General features: G+C 44.0%; 2 protein-coding genes across 2 annotated transcripts in view; both read left to right on the top strand.

Moving 5' to 3' along the window:
• nav2a (neuron navigator 2a) overlaps positions 1-17,516 on the top strand; it is a gene marked incomplete at its 5' end in the record, with an annotated part of 855,299 nt that overhangs the window by 526,330 nt on the left and 311,453 nt on the right. The window lies entirely within an intron of this gene.
• LOC310790904 (cysteine and glycine-rich protein 3-like) lies at positions 1,270-7,356 on the top strand. Its single transcript, XM_083652615.1, has 6 exons — positions 1,270-1,297; positions 1,775-1,886; positions 4,105-4,279; positions 5,602-5,731; positions 6,674-6,767; positions 7,088-7,356. The coding sequence occupies exons 2-6, from the start codon at positions 1,775-1,777 to the stop codon at positions 7,153-7,155; spliced, it is 579 nt and encodes a 192-aa protein (XP_083508741.1). The 5' UTR covers positions 1,270-1,297; the 3' UTR covers positions 7,156-7,356.

The following is a 17,516-nucleotide window of genomic DNA, read 5'->3' as shown; positions in this document are numbered from 1 at the left end:
TGTTACCCTTTAAAAGTGGAATTGTTAAGATGAATATTTGTGATGGATTCTAAGACTAATAATCAGACATGTTGAGGAGCTTAATTTATAAGAAATGACCTTCATTTCAGATGTCATACTAGATGGGAAATGATAAATAAATGTTTAATACTGTTTATCGAAAAATATTGTCTATTTTAATTTCACATTAGAGTTGTTCCATTACTTTTGCCCCCTTTCTGGCTTTCTTGGTCACTGTCCATAATTGTTACTGAAACTTAGGGATGCACCGATATGAAAATTGTGGCCCATACCGATAACTGATATTAACATTGCTGTTATGGTCGATAACCGATATTAACATTGCTGCTTTGGCCGATAAACGATATTTACCAATGTCGATATGATCTGTATAAAAACACACTTTCATGAGTCAAATTTGATACAGAAAAACACATGTAAACACTGGATTTGAAAAATTAGGTCTTTCTTTATTTCCAACACATTTGGAAGCACCCATAAATCATAGATATACCGCATTGTTTTCTCTCAATGTGAAAAGTTTGGCTGATGCCGATAACCGATATTAAAGGAACACTCCGCCCATTTTCAACCAGCTTTGTATCATTAGAACATCAGTAGTATATCATCAAACTGTAAACGGTTTTGAAGTCATTCGTCTAGTTTGACAGTTATTGAGAGTTGATTTGAGTTAATGAGTTATTAATTTGAGTTAGTGTGGACCAGTGATGTCACTGGTCCACACTTTAACACTCAATAACTGTCAAATTAAATGACAGACTTCAAAACAGTTTACAGTTTTCTGATATACTACTGATGTTCTAATGATACAAAGCTGGTTGAAAATGGGCAGAGTGTTCCTTTAACATCGGACTGGTGCCGATATGTAACGTCGGCCGATACCGATATGACTGCCGATATATCGTGCATCCCTACTGAAACTGTATTAGGATGTCCAGACGTTCATTTCATGCTTTCAGATCCAGTTATTTCTGAACACAATCCTATAATGCGGTGAGCGCCTCATTCCCCCATGCAGCTGTCACTTAGTTTAGCGATAGCTGGACTTTCCAGGGTCTCCTTAAATCCACGACAAATGTTTGCTGAGCTGCTGCGTGGGGTCGGGTCGGAGAGCTCAGCTCTGTCACAAGTTATTTTAGGAGGATTGTTTCCCTGAAGTGTCATCGAGCTGAGCTGTGGTGATGGAGGTGAACGCTATTTAGGCTGCGTTCAGGAGCCTTTACTTCACTGTTCACTGCCCGTTAACCACAGTTAAGAGTGCAAGCTTGGATTGAAGGTAAGGACCGATTTTCCCTTTGTGTTTAAGCATTGCTCTGTTAGTTGAGTGGGATAATATAATAGCAGGGAAGCACAAATAGAATAGCAATAGCATAATATAATAGCAAAAATAAACTGGTTTGTAATCAGGCCATTTATATGCTGTTATCCTCTGCAACTTCAAATACATTATTGTCTTGTGTATCTTGTTGTTTTTGTTTGCCATGCCCATGCGGATAAACCTTACATGTACATGTAGCCCACTGGGAACCACTGTAGGCTATATGGAGCAATTCAATCTACAACATTAAAATACTTCTCATAGATTAATGCATCAACAATTAACACTGAAAGAATGAGACTTTTACTTTTGATACATTTTACTGCTACTTTAATAGGCCTATACTTTCAATCAAGTCACTTTTCCTATGTGTTATTTCTGCTTTTACTTAGATCAAAGGTTTGAGGTTTCTTCCTTTCATGTCTGTTGCCTCAGATGCCAAACTGGGGTGGAGGCAGCAAGTGTGGCGCCTGTGAGAAGACGGTGTACCACGCAGAGGAGATCCAGTGTAACGGAAGGAGCTTCCATAAGACCTGCTTCATCTGCAGTGAGTTCACTGTCCAAACTGTTACACCTCTCACGTCACTACAGAGAGGCGTGGCGAGCTATACACAAACTAATGGCGCATGCCATTTGTATTGGGAACTAGGAATATCCCAGTTGAGTGACGTCACACCTGAGATGACTGCATTCCAGTGAAACAGCGGGGAAACCAGCCAGGGTTAGCTCCAGCCAGGCTAACCGTTGTTAGCAATACCAGTTGACAACAACTCATTTTGTGGCAGATAGAAGCTAGACAGTATTGTGTGTATGACTGATTTAATGAGACACACGTTAGATAAGACAAAAGTGCTAATAAACAGTATTTAGTACAACTTTCACTACTGTTGAATCGGACGAATGTTTCTCAAGATTGCGGACACACACTCACATACAGAGATTCCTTGCTTTTATAGTATGATGTGTATTGGATACATCAGTGATACTCAACTTGCTGTGTGGCCCGTGATGTGTGGCCTGTGTCTAACTAACTGTGTCTAACTGTGTGCCTGTGTCTAACTTCTAACTGTGTGGCCCGTGATGGAATTGCAAAAAAGAAAAAAAAAAGAAAATTGCAATATGCAAGATACCCGCTGAATAAGTGTCCAAACGTTCATGTCATTCTGGCCAATACTCCACTTCTGTTATAGCATTTCAGTCTGGAATATGGAATCTCTTTCAATAATCTATGATTTAGCTGCTAAATTGTTAAATACCGCCGTCTGCTCGCTACCCAGGCACTGTACTTAACCTAACTAACTTAACCTAATTAACTATCCGGTGTGCACAACATTGTCAGACTAAACTCCGGCTGACACCCCAAAAACCTACAATCCGCTACAGAAAAATGTATATTGTTTATTAACTGGCCCCTGGCCTTCTATCATTACACGAAAGTAGCCCCCGGGCAAAGCAAGTTGAGTATCCCTGGGATACATGGTTATATCGGAAAAAAATAATTTCCTGCTTCGAAGTTTACATGAACGCACTCCACAGTTGGATTAAGTCAAACACTAACCCAAAGTCTCAGAATTATGACACAAAACGAAAAAAGTTTAGTGTCAACAATAAGAAAACACATTGAATATTAAATTCGTCAAATTAGCTCGTTTAGATGCAGGACGTCTGTTTGCTCACAATTAGATCCTCGGTGAGAACAAGGAAAAGTCTCTGTGCAAACCTCATTAGGAACATTAGAAACCCTATGGGCCCCACAGAGAGGGATCCACCTTCCAGAACGCTCAGCTCTGCAGCGGGTGTAGTGGACGACCGGAGGAGACAGTGGAGGAACGGAGCAGAGCAGCCTATACAAGCACCAGCAGCACCTATCTCTTTTTAAACTTTGGTTCTTTGGTAACTTTTGGTACGTTGGTTTCCCTCTAAGATCAGACTCTCAGGGCTTCCATAGTTTTCTTATAATGATTCTGGTGCTTTACTCTGGCTTGGCTGGACCTGCTGACCTTCTGGTCTGGTTGTGGTTGTCTTGTGATGGAGCCAAGGCTTTTAAGCAGAGCTCACAGCCCCAGAGCGGCTGAGCCAGGGGACCGAGATGGTTCGCTACCTCAGTCACTCCCTATCTGGGGCCTGGATGCATGAGAGTCTGCTGACTGGTGGATTGTCCTGCAGGGAGATGAGCTCATCCATCTGTTAAGTGTTCATCTTACCCAAACCTTCGACCAGCTCTCTCCTCGTCTCCCAGAAATAGCAACACAAGACATCTGGCTAACATCTGACTAACGCAACGCCACTGTTGACTGACAAAGCTAGGTAGGTGGGAGCTTTTATTAGCTTCTGATAGTCCACCGTGCCACTCTGAAGAGCCTGAACAACAGGAAGCATTTCACCCGACCCAACATTCAATGGATAAAGAGGTGGAAAGAGTACTAACAAATCCTACTCAAGTACAAGTATTGTTACTTCAGTGAGTACTCAAGTAAAAGTACTAGTCCAGGAAATTACTCAAGTAGAAAATCTATTATTAAAATTACTCTCAAGTAAGAGTAAAAGTATAGCATTATATAAATTATTATTTTATTATATATTATTATTATTTATTATATAAAGTACAAATCCTCAACAACAACAAAACTACTCAAGTAGGCTACATGTACTCGAGTACTTTTACTTGAGTACTATCCACTTGTTCTCTGTGTGTGTGTGTGTGTGTGTGTGTGTGTGTGTGTGTGTGTGTGTGTGTGTGCGTGCGTGCTGTGTTTCGTCTGCAGTGAGCTGCAGGAAGGGACTGGACAGTACCACGGTTGCAGCACATGAATCTGAGATCTACTGCAAATCCTGCTACGGCAAGAAATATGGGCCAAAAGGCTACGGATACGGGCAAGGAGCCGGGGCGCTGAGCTCGGACCCTCCTCGACTCAATGTAGACCTGCAGCCTCATCATGAGTAAGTCTTCGCACTGGGTTAGACCGCCGGGATCAGCTTTGGAGCCATTATTGGTCTAAGGAGTAGGCTTAAATAAACCCCCAAATCAAATCTGTCTAAAGACTGAACTGAACGTTCAGTGAGAGGCTGATCCCACCCAGATGCAACACAGAGAGGCACAGGAAATCATTCCTGCCTGTGGCCATTGGACTCTTTAACGCCTCACTTAGAAGAGCACCTCGGAGACACCAAGTCAGCCGATAGATTAACTGTGCCTTAGCTGAGCCACATGTAATGTGCAAGCTGACTTAATATAATTCCAGTGTGCAATAACTGCAATTTGACACGTACTGTACATTCTACTTTATTCTACTTTATTCTACTTACCGGTACTCTACTTTATTTTAGTTTACTCTATTGCATTTTACTGCATTTGACTTTATTGTATTGACTGTTTACGTTTAGGGAGATACTGTGTGATACTGTGTTATGCTATGTGTGTTATGTGGATATTCATGCCTGAGTGCGAGCAGCTGTAACTTGTCCCAATTTCCCCCCGGGGATCATTAAGTCTTTCTGATTCTGATTCTGATTCTGATTCTGAATGATCGAACGGTCATTTCGATTCAAATCAGGGTTCCAGGGTGGTTGAAGCGGTGGCCATTTTGACGTGACCCATTGGAATAGCTTCTGTATGAAGCGATCATGCGCAAAACATGCTACAGCGTCAAAGCCCTCGCCCAGGGCTGCGAGCCTGCCGGCACCGTGGGCGTGCGGCTCCCCGGACATGTGACCCGACGCAGCTGACGGTTTGAAACCGTCAACATAGAAATCGCCTAAGCAGGAAGCGCCTTGTCTACGCCATGAGGCAAATGCTCCATCAACCTTGGCTGGGTGAAAGAGTTGATTATTACAGATAGGTGTCGCTAGAGGCAGAGAGGTCCAGCCGAACTGTCAGTGTCGCCTAAAAAGCCCTTGTTCACACGGGACGCCGAACGTAAGTAGAACTGAAGCTTGAAGCAGGCACAAGGAGCTGAACGGACGCCTAACCGTTCACACAAGAAGCCTTCACTTTTCCTCTCGGCGCCTCCTCGGCATGCATTGAACCCGCCCACAACTCCCATTGACTTCATGCCCGGCTTCGCTTGGAGAATAGGCGTGAATCCCGAACGATCGCTTGAGCGTGGCGTGAGCGTGGCCTCGGCGCGGCTTGTGGGTTCAGCGTAGGTGTAGAGCTTAGTTTGAGCGTTGCTTCGACGTCCTGTGTGAACGGCGGCTAAAGCCTTTTCTCATTTGAACACAATAACAGATGGAACCTCTGAATGTGTGTCCTCTTGTTGCAGGTCCAAACAGCGTCCGCCTGCCGCTAACTGCAGTCCCAGTCAATTCGGGCAGAAGTTCGGCGGGTCGGACCGCTGCCCCCGCTGCTCCAAAGCCGTGTACGCAGCCGAGAAGGTGATGGGAGCCGGCAAGGTGAGGAGGACACACTGCTGCTCTCTTTCTTATATATAGTTTGACATTTTGATGTAATTTTCATGTTTTCATGTCATGTTTTTCAGTCTTTTTATTACCTTTTTTAGGTGATACAAAATACCTCATACAATTTATAATATATTTTAACAAAATTTGGGGGGTACGGTGGTGCAGTGGTAAGCGCTGTCGCCTCACAGCTCCAAGGCCCTGGGTTCGATTCCCACCTGGGACGCTGTGAACGCTGAAGGAGTGCGTGCCCGTCCGCATGTCCTCGAGTGCCCACCGCCCGGGTGGGGTCATCAAAAGGGCCTTTCTGTGTGGAGTTTGCATGTTCTCCCCGTGCCTCCCGGGGGTTTCCTTTATATAAGAACCCCCTTCACCAAAACATGCAATATCCTGGTTGCTAATGTGGTTCCTCCTCTGGTCGTTATGGGCGCCTGTTCGGAGGGAGGGGAACTGGTTGGAATAGCGTGAACCTCCCACGTGCTATGTCCTACCGGTGAAGCTTCCCCTGTCAGGTGAAAATAAGCGGCTGGCTAACTGCCCATGTCTCGGAGGAAGCATGGAGCCAGTTTCGGCTCTCCCCAGATCGGCAGAGGGTGGAGCAGCAACCAGGATGAATAAATTAAAATGAGCACTAATGAGGGATAAAAATGGGCTAAAAACACACACACACATACACACACACACACACACACACACACACACACACACAAAACAAAATAATTTCAGGTTCGTTTTATACAGATTTATAGTTTAGTTTTAATTTCGCTCCAGTTTTGGTTTTAGTATTTTTTATATGACTGTTATTTTTTAAAGGTATAATGATAGACGTTCAGATGATGCTGTTGACAACAGGTATTGTGTAATACAATGTATGGTGTGTGTGTGTGTGTGTGTGTGTGTGTGTGTGTGTGTGTGTGTGTTTGTATGTATGTGTAGCCTTGGCACAAAACCTGTTTCCGCTGTGCCTTGTGTGGAAAGAGCCTGGATTCGGCCACAGTGACAGACAAGGATGGAGAGCTGTACTGTAAAGGTACACACACACACACACACGCACGCACGCACGCACGCACGCACACACACACACACACACACACACACACATTGTTTTTGTGTGTATAGTATAGTGATTGTATCACTATACTTGTACAAAATTTCCATTGACTACATTAATGCCCGAACGCTTCCAACTATGGTACATGCTTAACCCTAACCCATAAGTAACAAATTACACATTACTGTAACTCAGTCATTGTGTGTGTGTTGTGTGTGTGTGTGTGTGTGTGTGTGTGTGTGTTGTGTGTGTGTGGCCTACTTCACACTGTCTTCTCTGTGTCTCTCTCTCTCTAACAGTTTGCTACGCCAAAAACTTTGGCCCAAAAGGATTTGGACTGGGGAATGCTGCCATGTTGGACAACTGAGTGATGCGTTTATGGTTTTTGGCTCACTGTGTGTTTTTGTTATTATTTTATTTTTTTTATGAAGAGGCAGTGCAGAGTTTTACACTGGATATTGTTTATGATACACAAGCATAAAACCTCTTTGGCTTCAGCTAGTTGGATACATTGAAGAGAAGTTTAATTCAATCAAATATCAAATTGCCAGAAATTACACGATTTCAGACAGACAAGCCCGGACAAGCCCGTCTTTATTGTCACACGAGCACCACAACACACACTCATGCTGACGGTGGCCGGTGAAATTTGTCCTCTGCATTTAACCCATCCAGGCATGTCCTTTTCCTCCGAGGGGCAGGCCAGGAGCAGTGGTCGCTTTTTCTTTCCAGCGCCCGGGATCAACTTCGGATGTTGTCGTCACTGGTCGGATGACGATGACAATCTGATCTTCTGCATGTTTTTAGTGGGGGGGTTATATCCGGAGGAACCCCCTGGGGGGTACGGGAGGAACATGCAAACTCCACACAGAGAGAAAGGCCCTTACGACGAGATAACCTACCTGGGCAGGTGGGGGGAACACAACCACAGCGCCCACAGTGTCCCAGGCGAGAATCGAACTCAGGACCTTCTAACTGTGAGGCGACAGCGCTACCGACTGCGCCAACCGTACCCCACAATTATTATTGTATTGAGTATTTATTGGACCTTCTGACAAATTAACACCAAAGAAAAAGACAAAAAACATTGCCAATGCAGATTTTGTGACCTTATATGCCAGCTGTATTTAATTTGATACACGCATTTTAAACACAATTTCTGGACTCTCAGGACTCTGGGTGGGAAAGGGTTCTTCTGTGATGTCATCGGAACCAAAATCAGCCAATTGGCAGACTCAACTGCAAAAGTAGGTTTCAACCCCTAAGGGCTCTCTCGCTGCATGAAGTTATAGTGTGTAGAATATTAACAGTTTACTCTCAAATGTGGAGATTTTGCCCAGAATCCTTCAGCAACACTAATCAAAATCCATATACATATATATACATTGGTTTAAAGCTGGGGGGGAAAAATGAGGGTTTAGTTACCCTTTAACTTTTTCAAAATTGTAAAAAATATCCATGCAAGACCACATTTTGACGTGGAATCACATCATGATTGACAACGTCTATTTCAGATGTCTCAATTGAAGCTCCTTTGGTGCATAAAATATACGGTAATTATTATGACACTTGTGAATAAGGAGATGATTACTTGTGCTATTTTGAAGCCAGTTAAATAGGAGCGCTGTTATTTTTACGACATGCTACAGAAGAGAATTTGTTTCTGCAAACTTGAAATCAATTTACTGAACTTTTTCCATGTTGTCTTATCTCATCTGTGCCTTTTGGAAACTCAATCTTTTCACGTACCCCCTGCAAGCTGCTCAAATAGGTAGGGCAATAAGGTGGAGCTGCGACCTCCGTGACCCTGATCCCAGATATGCGGTTGAAGATGGATGGACGTTTTCCGTTTAGTAGGAATGGGATTTTGATAATAAAAAGGTTCCATGTTTTGTATTGTTAAATATATTTATATTGTTGCGGGAAATCTTATCTAACAAGTTTAAGAAGTAATTTTTCATGTCATATCACTACAAATGCAAGAAATGTTTGCCTTCTAAAAAAAAATCAAGTAAAGTTTATGTAGCACACTAGCACTTCAATTAAAGGAGTTTACAGAGAACAAGCCTATAACGTGTGACTTGGCCATAGCTAAAACACACAGAGTGAAGCATCACTGCTGAGAGACAAGGCTGTCCTTAGCACAAACTGAGTACATGCTGTTTTCAACAGTTTGTGTTTTCTACTGTACTTTTTACTGTATGGTACTGTACTGTAACTGGCATTTGAGGCATTAAAATTCCGAGTAAGAATGAAATGCTGGTACCCATAATGAGAGATGAAGTTACCAAAGAGTAAAAAAAAATAATACAAAAAAGTACTATTTTACACCTCAATGTCCCCTAAGGACAGATTGTGTCCTAAGAGCTAAACAGCCATAGTCTGAGCGCTAACCTGGTAGCGCCAGGCAGTTGGTGTAGGTTCGAAGGTAGGTAGTTCCTGCTTAATTCAATAAGTTCATTAACAATGACTTGTTATTGATCAAAGTACATCAACACAATTAAAACACATCCAATAACTTTTTTGTTTAATATTTGGTTAAAAGTCAATACAAGTATACGAGAGCTATATGATTCTACCAAAGGAATTCATATGAAACAACACTTGAAAACAGTTTTATCATATATACAAGGGATCAGCCGAGCAGCATTTTGGTAAACAAACCGCGTCACTGGGTGGCAATGGCAATGGAACCCTATGGAGCCTGAGCTTTGGGAGGCTTGAGTGTCTGACTCTAGCCGGCTGAATCGTGTTTCCAATTTAAAAACTGCGACAGTTCACACAACTTTAACAGGACATGCATATATTATACATCAAACTCTTGAGCTACTTCTGATCTCACTCAGAATGTCAAAATATAAGCGATGTGATGTATACTTCTTGAGATATTAACGTTTGTTTGGCACAACTCATACTAGTTAACTGCCGCAGGGTTACGTATTTTTGGGTGGCAGTGATGTCACGCTGATTCGTCCTATATCTTGTAAGAATGTTTCAATATAAATGTAGCAGCTATAATTGACCACTAGATGGCGGTAGGGCTATCATAGAAACAGGCAGAAGACAGAATATACCCACTTAGAAAAGGTATATTTCATTCAACAGAAAAAAAACACACAAAAAACACCTCCTGAAAGATGGACAATCTGTATCACGCTTGTTAAGCTCAACCAGCAGCTGAGCAGCTTGACTTGCTGCTGCTCTCACCACAACACGTTTTCTTATACCTATCCTGACTAAAACTTCTCCTGCAAACACTGCAAATGTACGGTTTTTCACCGGTATGGATTTTCATAACGCCCCTCTTTTGTTACAGGCTGAGCAGCAGCTGTACGTTTTTCTCTCTCTCCTGTGTGGCTTCTCATGTGGCATTTCAACTGTCCTGTTCTATCAAAACCTTTCCCACAGGTTGAGCAGCTAAACGGTTTCTCTCGAGTATGGATTCTCATGTGTACGGTCAACGTCCCTTTTAGACTGTAACTTTTGTTACAGACTGAGCAGCTAAACGGTTTCTCTCGAGTATGGATTCTCATGTGTACGGTCAATGTCCCTTTTTGCCTGTAACTTTTGTTACAGACTGAGCAGCTGTACGGTTTTTCCCGTTCTGTGTGGATTTTCATATGCATAACCATATATTCTTTGATGCGAAATGTGTTTTTACAAACTGAACAGCTGAAAGGTTTTTCCCCTGTATGAATGCTCATGTGTAGCTTTAAGCTTGCCCTCTGCCAGAATCTTGCACCACAGTCTGAGCAACTATGAGCTTTCTCCTCTGTGTGGTGTCTCATGTGTGATGTCATACTGAATTTCTGACCAAATCTTTTACCACATACACTACAACTGTACGGTTTCTCCCCTGTGTGAGTTCTCATGTGTTTGACCAATGTATCTTTCCGAGCAAAACTTTGAGAACAAACTGAGCAGCTGTAAAAACTTTGAGAACAAACTGAGCAGCTGTAAAACAAAGCTGTATGAATCGTCATGTGTGACATTAATGCTCTCCTTTCTCTGAATCTTGCACCACATTCTGAGCAACTATGAGTTTTCTCCTCTGTGTGGTGTCTCATGTGTGATGTCATACTGAATTTCTGACCAAATCTTTTACCACATACACTACAACTGTACGGTTTCTCCCCTGTGTGAGTTCTCATGTGTTTGACCAATGTATCTTTCCGAGCAAAACTTTGAGAACAAACTGAGCAGCTGTAAAAACTTTGAGAACAAACTGAGCAGCTGTAAAACAAAGCTGTATGAATCGTCATGTGTGACATTAATGCTCTCCTTTCTCTGAATCTTGCACCACATTCTGAGCAACTATGAGGTTTTCCCCCTGTATGCTTTGACATGTGTATCTGCAAGTAGTATTTACTACAAAAGGAATCCCCACAGTCTGGGCACCTAAATGGTTTCTCCTCCGTGTGGCTTGTCATGTGTCTCTTCAATGTCTCTTTAAGGGCAAAACTTTTAGTACAGTCTGAGGCTGAGCACCTAAATGGTTTCTCCTGTGTGTGTATTGTCATGTGTCTGTTCAATTGACTTTTTTGACCAAATTTGGTCCCACATTCTGAGCAACTAAAGTGTTTCTTCACGGTCTGAGATCTCCTTTGTCGTACAAGGACTTCATTGTTTTTCTGTGAGTCTAAACCTGACTGAGGTTCTCTAGTCTCCTTCCAGTCATCATCACTGTCTTCAGTCTCAGGTTCAGAATGCTCCTTCCAATCATCATCACTGTCTACAGTCTCAGGTTGAGAAGAGTCTGAAGTCGCTGGATCCAAGTTCCTGGCTGGTTCTGATACTTGACAGTCCTCTCCATCAGCTTCAGTGTTTATCTGTCCAGTTGAGCTGCTGGCTAGAGTCTCTGCCTCTCTGTTCTCCTCAGTTTGGCTTTGATGAAGCTGTGAGGACCGAGGTTTCACTTCATCATCTTCACTCTTCACAGGGACAGGAGTGGATAGGAACTTGGTGATATGGGCCTCCTCCAGCCCTTGAAGCTGTCCTCCCCCCTGACTGGTCCAGAGTTCCTCCTGTTCCTCTTTAATGTGTGGGGGCGCTGGGTCCTCCTGAAGCTGCTCTCCCTCCTGACTGGTGGTCCAGAGTTCCTCCTGTTCCTCTTTAACGTGTGGGGGTGCTGGGTCCTCCTGAAGCTGCTCTCCCTCCTGACTGGTGGTCCAGAGTTCCTCCTGTTCCTCTTTAACGTGTGGGGGTGCTGGGTCCTCCTGAAGCTGCTCTCCCTCCTGACTGGTGGTCCAGAGTTCCTCCTGTTCCTCTTTAATGTGTGGGGGCGCTGGGTCCTCCTGAAGCTGCTCTCCCTCCTGCATGATCCAGAGTTCCTCCTGTTCCTCTTTAACGTGTGGGGGCTCTGGGTCCTCCTGGTCCAGACTGGTAGACCGCTCCTGCTGCTGGAGATCTGGAGGGAAGACAGAAACACATACACAAAGAGTGAACATAAAACAAATATAATTCCAATCAAACCAATTTAAGGTCTCCAGGGATGTCAACCGATAACCGCTTTAACCGATAACCGAACGTTTAAACTTTAATCAATTAAAATGATCAGTCAATCAGTTAAAAAAAGTTTACTTTAGCCTACCCTAAGTACTTAAAAAAGTTTGTTGCACGGTAAAAGAAAAATAAGCTATATACAATCTATTTCTTAAATAACTCATGCAGGCGATGTGCTGTGTATTGTGTAGGCTATCTTCACATTTAATTGTCATCCTCTTCAATGAAGTCTCTGACCGCACATTGAGCAGCGTTACGTTCACGATTGAAAAGTAACAAGTTGAAAAAGTTAGTCTTTACCGTTACAACACATGCCACTTCGGATAACTTGCTGCCTGGTGACAGACGGTCATCCGCTGAAACATATGCGCCGCACTACATGGAGAAACGTGAATAAGTGTTGCGACAACTTTGCCAGCCAGGGGAATGTATTAAGCCAGGGATCCCCAACCGCCGGGCCGGGGACTGGTGCCGGTTCTCAAAGCATTTACTGCCGGGCCACGAGGAAGCGGCAGAGAGAAGGGAGAGAGAGAGAGAGAGAGAACGAGAGAGTGAGAGACTAATTTGGCATGGTCTGTCTGTGTGGACTACGGAGCTGCCAGCCTGCACCTTTCCTCAGCCCTGCGCCCACAACACACACACACACGAGGTAATTAAATGGTGATGGCCCGAGCAGCGAGCATGAGAAACTGGCCCGAGCAGCGAGCATGAGAAACTTTGCTTGAGTTTCTTCAGAAAAGGCGGGGGAAATCAAATGAGACCTGACCTAATGAGGATGACGCGCTGCGCGACAAGAAAGAAAGGAAGGAATGCTTGAATGGCGGTCATGAGGTCACCGTGACCTTGAACTTTGACCTCTGACCACCAAAATCTAACCAGTTCATCATTGAGTCCAAGTGGATGTTTGAGCCAAATCTGAAGCAATTCCATCAAGGCGTTCCTGAGATATATCGTTAACGAGAATCGAATGTACGGACAGATGTACAAGCCGAAACCATGTCTCCGACCTGGCTACGGCCGGCGGAGGCGTAAAAATAATTAGCAGTCCTCCATGACTTGTTAAACGGACTAACCTGCTCTGTGCAGCTTCACTTGGGGTTGCAACAGGACATGGGGCAGCTCCCTCTGGCGGAGGATCTCCTGCTCTGGCTGCTGAACTTTGTCTTCGTACTCCGCTATTGTTTTCTCAAACAGCCCGAAAATGTCCCGCGCAGCCGCAGTCAGCCGCTCGGTGAGCAGCGCTCTCAGCTCCGTTTCTTTTCCTTTTTCCAGCAGCAGCAGAACGTCTTCAGCAGCGGCACTGATCCGCTCCTGAACACACAGCTGACCAGCCCCCAAGACAAACATTTCACTCTGCTTCAGCTTTAGACCTGCAGCGGGAAAAGTAAACAGAGCAAGTGATGTTGTGCGATTCATACACAAATGGTAAGGTTACAGATGTCTTCAATGCATTGTATGCCATTTGTCCATCAGAATGCTGTGTCCCCTGTGTGCCATGGACGTCAACGTGGTGGGGATGCTGGGCGACTTGGAGCGGAGCACCAGCAGCGTGAGCAACTCAGGGCATCAGCAGTGCAGCCTGCCTAGCAGCTGTAGTGACAAGGGCTACTGCAGCGCTCGCCTGCACCCCCTGCAGGACACTCGGGAGATGCCCACCCCCACCCCACCCATTGATTTCCTGTCCCCACCTTGACTCTCATTCTTTCAAAGTGTTTTATTGTTTTAGCAAAAATGTATGTAATTACTTTACAGCAAGGTGTCCATTAATAAACGGGGTATTTATTAGATTAGATTATTAGATCAAATATACTTTATTTATTTATTTATAGCTTATGTGTATTCAATTGTAACCAAATAATCGCTCCCTGTGAAAATAAAATGTAAAATTTCTATACATTTCTAATAAAAGTTTAGCTAAAATACTGTGGTTTATGCATATTTTCACATGACTTTAAAAATATATGCAGAGTAAATGGCTAAAGGAGATATACAAATGATTTCTGATGTATAATTTAGAATTTTCCAGTTAAAAACCAAGTCATTTGACACCAGAATCCTCAAAATCGCCCTGGACAGTGAAGTCTATGGTAAAAAAATAGCTGAAATGGCAGCCATTTTGAAATGTACATGGAATAAATCTGGCTTCTCTCTGGTCATAAATGTATGGTTTGATAGCAAGATCATTCATATTGGACAACTCTCGCCAAAGTTGCCCCCAAAATAGTGTTTTCGGGTTGGAAATGGCGGCCATCTTGGAACAATCTTGATTTGTGCATGGCTAATGAGTTTTTAATCAAAATAACCACAAGGAGTATTTGTGCCAATGTTGGCGCTTCTTTCCGGGAGGTGAACGATTTTACATTGAAAGTGCATTTAATCTGCCCCACTTCCAGACTCCTCTGTGGATTTTTCAGACCAAATTTGCCATTTGGAATATAGCTAGATGGTTATTATGTACATAAATGGTTTGAAAATCCAACTGTTAACATGTATGTTACATTCATGCAGCTTTTTAAAAAACATACATTGCGTCGCTTTCATTTTGAATGCTAAACGTCAAAATTTGTATATATTCAGTAGCGTTCGGCACCGGAACTCTTATATTCGCCGGTAGAAGAACAGAGCGGCACTACGCGGAGGTGGAAGCCCCGGGCGGAAGATCTGCGCTGTATAGGAAGCCTAAAAAAAGGCACGGCTGTCCCAGAGTCCATTTACGTGGCGAAATAGACTCTGGGTTCCTCAGATTGGCATATTCCTAACCTTGAAACACACAAGGGTTAACTTTCAAGACTTCATACCCTGTGCAGAGGGGCTGGTCGAGCCTTGCTGCGGTGACCCTGGAGGAGAGGCCATAGTCAGGGCAGCAGTATGGCTGGGAGGCTGGGAAGAGACAGTAAGTGTATCCACTGGAGCCTGCTGTGGCTGGGGACGATGTGTTCCAGTGGAGGTTAGCCCTGATGTCCGCGATGCAACTGTACTTGTAGGTGCATTTGGTCGAGGTTGTCTTGTGGTAGCACAAAGCCATGTGTCCACTTTTAGAGGCTCTGTGGTTCGTGAGGTAACGTTAGTCTGGACGATCGGAGTGCCATAGCTCATAACTCTGACGAACGCCACAGCAGGAGAAACGGGTGTGAGTCGAAGTGGCCGTGGCAGCTGAGTGATGTCAACGGCTCGGTTCGAAGAGATGGGTGTCACAGTGTGGGTGGGGGGCGGGGCTGTGGCCATCTCAGTTGTCCCCGATTGGCGGGAGGAGGTGGTGACATATTGCGCCGGTGTGGGGGCCGTGCTGCTGGTGCTGATGGGCGGAAGCTCACCTAAAGGAAGAAAACATTCTTCAGTTGTTGGAGAGGCTATCTGCTCTCAGCTCCTCTCCTCTGTTCTCTTCCCTTAGATGGAGTGCCGAGAGTGCGCTCTGCCACTCTGCCCTGAGTGTAGGGCTCTGAACAGTGTTGGGCGTAACTCATTACAAAAGTAACACATTACATGTAATATATTACTTTTAGCAGTAACTCATGAGTATAACTTATTACAAATAGGATTTCAGTAAGAGTATACCAGTTACTTTGTCAAGTAACATAAGTTACAAATTCAGGTACTTTCTTCTTCATCAATCAAAGCTAGGGATGTCACAATATATCGTCCCACAATATATCGCAATATCAAAGCGTGACAATATGTATCGTTGAGATGAAATCTCATATCGTGAGAAAAAGAAGCTGAACATGGTGGCACTGATCTGCATCTGATTGCATGCTCGCTCTCCTTTTCATTGCTTTGTTTGAACAGACGAGATTAGCGTGGAGGATGCCCCGTCAACTTACAAATCAATCACAAAAAATATTGTTAAAATATCGTATCGTATCGTTATCGTGAACCCAATATCGTGTATCGTATCGTATCGTGAACTGAGTGTATCGTGACAACCCTAATCAAAGCACATATTTAAATAAAGATACAATCATTTCCTAATCAAATTGTGTGTTCTTATGCAAATAACCACTATACATGACAATAAAGGAGAAGGATAACATTTAGAATCTTGGACGGTTTACACTGACTTCAAAACGGTTGCATTTTTTATTTTTTTGATGGGCGGCGATGTCATTCTGCTACTGCTGTTATTTTGGTTAAAGTAATGCAAATGTAGTGTAAAAAGTAACAAGTTACAATACAGTCTACACACACAGTAATATTGTAAAGTAACATATTACTTTCAAATGAAAGTAGCCTAACTAGTGTAGTATATTACATTTTTAAAGTAACTTGGCCAACACTGGCTTTGAATAACGCTCCCAATTTAACAGGTGCCAGAGTGCGCTCTGGGCGCTCGGAGGGCTATTTCCGAACGCACCCATATTAGGCTCGTTTGAGAGGACTTCTGGCTCGCCTGGGAAGCACCCGAGTACTAACCTCGCGTCACCAGGCTCTACGCTACCAGAGTACAGTCAGCCAGAGGCAGAGAGGGGGGGGGGGGGGGGGCAGACATACCTGCGGGGGGGGGGGGGGGGGGGGGGCAGACTTACCTGCTCTGTGCAGCTTCACTTGGGATTTCAAAAGGGCATCGAGTAGCTTCCTCTGGCACCAGCTCTCCTGCTCTGGCCACTGAACTTTGTCTTCGTACTCCGCCATGGTTTTCTCCAACAACCCAGAAAGTTCCTGCGCAGCCGCAGTCAGCCGCTCGGTGAGCAGCGCTCTCAGCTCCGTTTCTTTTCCCTTTTCCAGCTGCGGCAGAAAGTCTTCAGCAGCGGCGATGATCCGCTCCTGTACACACAGCCTCAGCAGCTGACCAGCCCCCAAGACAAACATTTCACTCCCTCCGTTACTGCACATTTTGTCCTGCTTCACCTTCCTTCAAAAGAAACACAGCCGCTCAATGTCAAAAAAACAAGTCTAGACTTCCCGAACAGTGTCAGGTCCAGTGTTCTTCTTCTTCGTTAATTGCGGAAACAACTTTTAATTGTGTGCATACCGCCACCTACTGTACAAGGTGTGTAACATGTCATTTTACATCTACATTGTATCTAAGGCCATTTTAGGAGCTATAGCCTACAGTAGGTGAAACAACTGTATAGGGAAAACTGCTTTTAATGCTGGCACGCTAAATATTTATGGTGTTACTTTGTTGATATTACAATACATTTGACAATGATAGCAATGCTGTTTGACTTTAAAAGCAGTTTATATGGTTTGGCAGAGCAGAGGCATGTTTCTGGTATTGGGCTGACC

The sequence above is a fragment of the Poromitra crassiceps genome, assembly GCF_964638095.1.
Source record: "Poromitra crassiceps genome assembly, chromosome: 16".
Taxonomy (NCBI): domain Eukaryota; kingdom Metazoa; phylum Chordata; class Actinopteri; order Beryciformes; family Melamphaidae; genus Poromitra; species Poromitra crassiceps.
Note: the sequence above shows the minus strand (reverse complement) of the source record. Positions and strands in the feature narration are given on the sequence as shown.